This window comes from Vicia villosa, unplaced genomic scaffold (assembly GCF_029867415.1).
Source record: "Vicia villosa cultivar HV-30 ecotype Madison, WI unplaced genomic scaffold, Vvil1.0 ctg.000368F_1_1, whole genome shotgun sequence".
Classification (NCBI taxonomy): Eukaryota; Viridiplantae; Streptophyta; class Magnoliopsida; order Fabales; family Fabaceae; genus Vicia; species Vicia villosa.
Genome location: NW_026705169.1, coordinates 2,282 through 9,287, shown reverse-complemented (window position 1 = coordinate 9,287; position 7,006 = coordinate 2,282). Strand labels below are relative to the sequence as shown.

Below are 7,006 nucleotides of genomic sequence, written 5' to 3'. Positions count from 1 at the left end.
TGTCAATAACTCCGTGTCCCGTCAACATTTATTATTTTGATCAGTAACTTCGTGTTCCCGTTAATATTCAAAATTTGTTCCTGTTAATTTTCAAAATTTGGATCAGTAACTTAATGTTTCCGATAATATTCAAAAAATTTATCATTAACTTTGTGCTCCCGTTATTATTTAATATTTTAATCAATAACTCCGTGCTCCCGTTAATATTCAATATTTTGTTCAGTAACTCTGTGTTCCCAGTAATATTCAATATTTTCATCAATAAACTTCATTTCCTGTTAATATTCAATATTTTGACCAATAACTTCATGTTCCCCTTAATATTAAATATTTTGATCAGTAACTTCGTGTTCTCGTTGATATTCAATATTTTGTTCAGTAACTTCATGTTCTCGTTAAAATTAAATATTTTGATCAATAACTTCATGTTCCCGTCAATATTCATTATTTTGTTCACTAACTTTGTGTTTCCGTTAATATTCCAAATTTGTTCTTGTTAATATTCAATTGTTTGATTAATAACGCCATGTTTCGGTTATTATTCAATATTGTTAGCAGTAACTCCATGTTCCCGTTAATATTATATACTTTGCTCTGTAATTTTATACTCACGTTAATATTCAATATTTTTTCGTTAATATTCAATATTTTGATTAATAACTTCATGTTCCCGTTAATATTCAATATAGTTTGATCAATAACTTTGTTTTCCCGTTAATATTCAATAGTTTGATCAATAACTTCGTCTTTTCGTTAATATTCAATATTTTGATCAGTAACTTTATGCTCACGTTAACATTCCATATTTTATCAGTAACTTCATGTTTCCGTTAATATTCAATACAGTTAATATTTTGATCAGAAATTTAATATTGCCTTCAAATATTCAACGCCTCTTTCACTACTTGAAATATTAAGTATGACAACAGGAAAAAGAAAGCATTTACTTCAACTAAGATGCATCAAATTTCACTCATTTTAATAAGAGTCATGTGGAATAAAGCATTATTATATATGAAATACTTATATTTTTTATTTAATATAATGTAAATAAAAATTTAATATTATATAAATAAATTAACCACGGGAATCTACATAATTAAAATAAATATATTATATAATATATACTAAAATATTAAAAAGTAAGATAAATTACCGGGGTCTCTTTCAATATATTTTATTGATTAAAATACTAAAGTGGTCTCATACAATATATTTTTATTCCTCTCAAGGTAATGTTCAAGTAGGTTGAAATATGAAGATATGAATGACATCAATTCTAACATACTCCTAAAATGTAAAAAAGTGAGAACAAAGTATCAGAAAAATCATGAAAAACACCGAACAGAAAACAAATGGAGATTTTCTATCATATAGTAATCAAACCTCAGCAATTTCAATAGAGAGTCCGTACACTCTGAAGTGCTTGGAATGGAAAATGAAAATAAGAGAAATCAACATCTGCTACAATTAAGTTACTTAACCTAAAGTTTTTCTATTTATTTGAGCTTACTATAGAGTCCTCTTGGCAGTCATAAAACACATCAGATATGAATAACTTCTCAAGAATTGGACATCCATCTAAAAGCAACATAAAATCTAGATCCTTAAGAAAAGTAATAAATTGTAAATTAAGAGTTTTGAGCAATGGAAGTTCAACCGCAGAAAAACTATACTCAACCCAGATAAAACTATATTCTCGACCCCGGATGAGCCTACATCGAGAGTAAGGTGCTCGACACCGCGTTGCAAGACATAATTGAGCCATAACCCAAGAACTCTTGTTTATGGAGCCCAAGTCTCTTAATATTTGGACCAACCACATCTTGGTTCTTGTGGAAATTAAATGTACCACATCGACATTTTAGGTTGTGTTCTTCTGGCATATGGTTCATTGCAGAATTTAGAATGCTAAGTATGAATACTGATACAGAGTTATGGTATCTATCATGCAAAAGTTAGAATATTTCGGTAATGAGAGTATGTTCTCCTTAACATTTTCCAAATCAATATCTGCATATCACAGCCAAATGCTGGCGTTATTTCCAGACCCAGCTGAACCGCTCTGCACTATTATAAACAAAACCATATCAACATCATATCGAAATCATAAAGACCATGTCAATATCACTTTAATCTACACAATTTACCAAAGATACATCGTAAATCCTATTCATTCATTTATAAGAGAACAAAACATCAAACTTATTTCACCAATTCAATCCTAAAGCAACTCAATTCATTCTCGAAAATATCCAAATATACTAAACTGTCCAAAATCAGTGCAAAGATTCTATGCACAAGTCAAAAACATACATATACAACTGATACATTCCAAAGGAAAAACTCATATAAAACTCATAAACACATACACTCAGTTCAGACATTATTCGAAACAGGGACGATTCCATTCGGATTCAATGACCGTCACATTATCTCAGCAGCCGTATACATCAAGCTAACCGGTGTCTAAATAACATAACCTGCCGTATGTGAAGCTCTTCACACCAGTCCCAAAGGACCTGCTGCAAGCAAATATGTCATCAAGAAAGATAATGTATGTTAGGGAAATATAATCTCTTAAATGACTACTATGTCTATACATACAACTCAAGAGGCAAAAGAGATGATTTTACCGAAACGGCCTGATCCCATAAATGGAAGTAGTAATAAGAGAGATTATTGACCCAAACTACTGAATATCTTCAAGGTTCCATATGCGTAAAGCAACACAAATGGGAAAAGGGAGAACCCTGCTGCTTGCATCATACATGTGGGGTGGAACAGAAGGGGCAAGAAAGGCTTAAGGAACCACTAATTATACTAATGATGCTTCCAGTCCTGTTTGATATTGTATACATTCTTCTGCAATGTTTTACTTTCAATTCTTTTCCATGTGTAAGAGCATTTTTTCACCATTACAAATAATTTTTCAGGAAGGTATCGAGTAAGCATAGATGTATCTTACCTCATCACCATATTGCATGAGGGACCGCACCAATGTAGGGGCAGTGTAGAATATTGATACTTTAAATTTATCAATAATGTTCCAACTACGCCCAGCATCAGGATAATTGGGAGCCTGCATTCATAGTATCAGATTCAGAGCAAAATATTTCTTTGCAATTCCATGACTCTTAAAAAAAATTTATCCATTAACTCAAATTGCCAAATTAATAGAATGATGTTGGTGGAAATCACTATTAATTTTTTCAAAAACCCCATAATATCAATCTTTCTAAAATATGTAGGCAAGTCAAAAAAATTATCTATAAAGCTTAGCTTGAGGGAATTAAAATTTTGCACTATGTTTCAAAATTATTACCCCTTCATACAGAACAACAGTTGCACCATTGAGTATGGGTCCATAAGTGACATAGCTGTGCCCAGTAATCCAACCACAATCCGCTGTGCACCTATAATCAGGGAATAGGGGTTATTAAATAAGAATACTGATCCTGTTTTCACCAAGAACACTTCAAAGATAAAAAATTATGCAAGATGAGCTTTCGAAGTTACCAGTAGACATCAGATGGTTTGTAATCAAATGCATACTTAAATGTTGTTGCAGTGTAATAATGCACAGTTAAAGCCACCGAAATTAGCATTCATGTCTAGAGTATTTCTGAACATGTTGTATGTTGTAAGGTGACGAAGTCCTTATCACCAACCCTCTTTGGATGATCAGAAAATCTTAGAGGTCAAAGGAGTGACCAATAGTTTTGAACAGCTGATTTCCAGTTGTCAAAATCGTCAGCAAATTCACCAGGCAGCAATCCTAGTAGCGACACAGAAAATTTAGTGACTAAGAAGTTAACGTTACAATATTTGTACTTCTGCAAAGAACATCACAATTACCATGTATGGCTGGCTCATTCATGTTCAAATTAGCCTGAGAAGGCCAGTTTTCCCTTTTTTCAATCGAAACCCAACGGCTGCTCTGCGCTCCTCCTTTGCAATTTTGCAATTCGCGATAATATGTAGACTCCACATCAATACCTCAAACATTATGTACCTCACAATCTTATCACCATCAGCGTACCACGCAATCTTGTCTCCTCTCTGATACTCTCTTTCACTGCAGCCAAACAACACCATAACCAAAACGAAAAATGAAAGTACGTAATCAAATTTGATATCAGAAAGAAAAGAAAAAAAAGCATAACCAAACAACATTCACGATTCAGTTTCGCTCAAATTCATAGTGAAAGATTTTGTAGAATGATAGTTGATACCATAAGATAATAAGATCTAAGCATTACCTCAACACTCTAAACCAAATTATCACAGAAATACCATAATGTAATTGTCAATTTCCACTCCGATGAAAGTTAGGAAAACCAAAACATACCCGCTGATTCAAAGACAACATATACGACGCATTTCAGTTTTGTAAAAGATGCTACATCCACTCATTAAAGTTATGCTTCTGCCGTTCACTATTAGTTTATATGACAAATGTAAAAGAAAATAAATAAAAGACGTGTAGCAGATAAAGTGATGGTGAATCAAACCTTCAAAAACACGTATAAAAACTTACTTGAGACCCAAATTTATATATCGATTCCCTTTAGTTGCTGCATCAAGCACTGAAACCAAACCACAAACAGATCATAATTATTATTATTATTATTATTCTAAGCATTATATTTGAGAAAAAAAGGGGAATGAGTACCGGATTCTTGAAGATGACCGACGGCATCGGTGAAGCATTGAATATGATGTAGTGAGGTGTCGGTGGATTGGGAGAGGGACAATCGGAGTGCTTCAACCATATCGAACCCGACACCACCAAACTCGCCACCGGAAACGCAGCACAATTGATCTACCACCGGAAAATCGCACATCTCTATAAAACCGATGAAAACGTCGGATCCACGGTAATGTCGTCGTATCAGATATTTTGGTTGGTACCCTATTTGTGACTTGTAAATGACATCTATGCTTAACCTTCCAGGTAGCATAAACAAAAACAGTAAAAACAAATTAAGTTAACAATTAGCAAAGATCAAAGTGAATGGATACAATTGGGATGCTAGACTATCAACGCTCTTCATTTCCTCATTCAATCTGCATCATTAAGCATCAAACTTTATCTAATTCATTCAACTTTCTGAGAAAATTATCAAAAACACGTATAAAAACTTACTTGAGACACGAATTTATATATCGATTCCCTTTAGTTGCTGCATCAAGCACTGAAATCAAACCACAAACAGATCATGATTATTATTATTATTACTCTGAGCGTTATATTTGAGAAAAAAAGGGGAATGAGTACCGGATTCTTGAAGATGACCGGCGGCGTCGGTGAAGCATTGAATATGATGATATGAGGTGTCGGTGGATTGAGAGAGGGACAATCGGAGTGCTTCGAAGACGGAGGTGAAGCTCTGAGCAATGGCGAAGGAATCTCGTTCGACAACTTCAATTGCTTTCAATATTTCTATGTGATTGTTGGTGTTGAAGGAGCTGCCATCTAATGTTAGGGTTACTTCAATTGAGAAGATTAATGGGTGGATTGAAACGATTCTGAAAGCATTATTTCAATTGCATGAATATAGGAAAGATTGGAAGTGGAAAAGGGAAATAAATTACAATGATTTGGGTAACAGGGGTTTGGAACGTGGATGGGCAGAGAGAGTAAAGAATCTGTAACTGCAATAGCATGAGAAGCTGTGAGGGTGAAACTTCCACAGGAATAACTGCCGCAGCCCACCAGGCAGTTGAAGGATCAAAAATTCTGTAGTAACCACCAAAGCTGATGTGGATCAACCATAGAAGAGTTGTTGATGTGGATAGCCTAAGAAAGTCCCAAATGGTAGACTTTTCTTATATGATAGATAAATTCATTTTCTTTCAAATCAACTATGCCTATACTCTATCTAATGCTTTTGCTTCATTCATTTTACATGAGGCTATGAATTTTTTATTGGAAATAGATAAACATTATCTAAAAACTCATCTAACATCCTTAATAACATATTTAATAACAAAATTATTTGTTGTATTAAAAAATCTTATAGATCTAAAAGTTACCAAATATTTTTCTATACATTCAATTATTATTTTTTTACGGGTATCAGACATTTTTCTATATATTCAATTATTATATTTTTCACGGATATCCGACATTTTTCTATACATTCAATTATAAATTTTTACGGGTACCAGACATTTTTCTATACATTTAATTATTATTTTTTTCACGGGTACCAGACATTTTTCTATACATTCAATTATTATTTTTTTACGGGTATCAGACATTTTTCTATACCTTTAATTATTATTTTTTTCACATGTACCTGACATTTTTCTATACATTCAATTATTATTTTTTTCATAGATACCAGACATTTTTCTATACATTCAGTTATTATTTTTTCACGGATACCAAACATTTTTCTATTAAAAAATATACATCTGAAATAAATGCGCGTCCCGTACCAGAACTCGTGCGAACCCACGGGTTTCTTACTGGTAAATTACATATAAGAAAGGAGGTGGGTACCGTAGAGAGAAAAGGCTATCCTAAATGTGTGAGCCCTCCATGTGAAAATTGCATAAAAATCCAACTCAACTAAGTATATGTTTGGTCACTTCGCTGGGTTACAGCCACCTTGTGTTTATGGGTCATTCTACCGTGATTTTTAAAATATAAGAATGCTAGCTTTTACCTAACGTGCGGCATCACGTAATTTCAAATTATTTGAACTCTTGGAATGATGAAACCTTGGAGTGGAGACTTGCAAGAATTCATTGATATTAAATTGGCAGTAAATATAAACCAGTGTGAGCTAGAATGTTTATCGGTGAATTTGAAAAGGTTCATTAAGTCCCACATTTAAGTAGTGTTTATATATTTGAAGTGGACAAATTGGATTTCAAGTGAAAAAAATTAGATTGGGCCTCAAGTGTACTCAATTTAGAACACACACCATAACACGCGTGCGCCCGCCACCACCATCCGTGTGGCTGGATTGATGAAAATTAATTATTGTTAACT

The 7,006-nt window shown here is 33.2% G+C and overlaps 2 protein-coding genes across 4 annotated transcripts; both read right to left on the bottom strand.

The window, feature by feature from the left end:
• Window positions 1–2,245: 2,245 nt before the first annotated feature.
• Window positions 2,246–3,778, bottom strand: LOC131627550 (acetyl-coenzyme A synthetase, chloroplastic/glyoxysomal-like). 3 transcript variants are annotated; one of them, XR_009291494.1, is made up of 4 exons: window positions 3,520–3,778; window positions 3,326–3,416; window positions 2,637–3,082; window positions 2,249–2,522 (listed from the first exon to the last, which is right to left on the bottom strand). XR_009291494.1 is itself a non-coding variant. In XM_058898392.1 (3 exons), the coding sequence occupies exons 1-3, from the start codon at window positions 3,606–3,608 to the stop codon at window positions 2,933–2,935; spliced, it is 330 nt and encodes a 109-aa protein (XP_058754375.1). In that variant the 5' UTR covers window positions 3,609–3,778; the 3' UTR covers window positions 2,246–2,932. The 3 variants fall into 3 exon arrangements, 1 of the variants encoding a protein (XP_058754375.1); XR_009291493.1 differs by having other exon boundaries at window positions 2,250–2,525; XM_058898392.1 differs by having other exon boundaries at window positions 2,246–3,082.
• A 160-nt stretch (window positions 3,779–3,938) lies between these two features.
• LOC131627564 (uncharacterized) lies at window positions 3,939–6,691 on the bottom strand. Its single transcript, XM_058898404.1, has 8 exons — window positions 6,678–6,691; window positions 5,627–5,761; window positions 5,282–5,532; window positions 5,150–5,198; window positions 4,676–5,070; window positions 4,541–4,589; window positions 4,352–4,439; window positions 3,939–4,078 (listed from the first exon to the last, which is right to left on the bottom strand). The coding sequence occupies exons 1-5, from the start codon at window positions 6,689–6,691 to the stop codon at window positions 4,992–4,994; spliced, it is 528 nt and encodes a 175-aa protein (XP_058754387.1). The 3' UTR covers window positions 3,939–4,078; window positions 4,352–4,439; window positions 4,541–4,589; window positions 4,676–4,991.
• Between the last annotated feature and the right edge of the window lie 315 nt (window positions 6,692–7,006).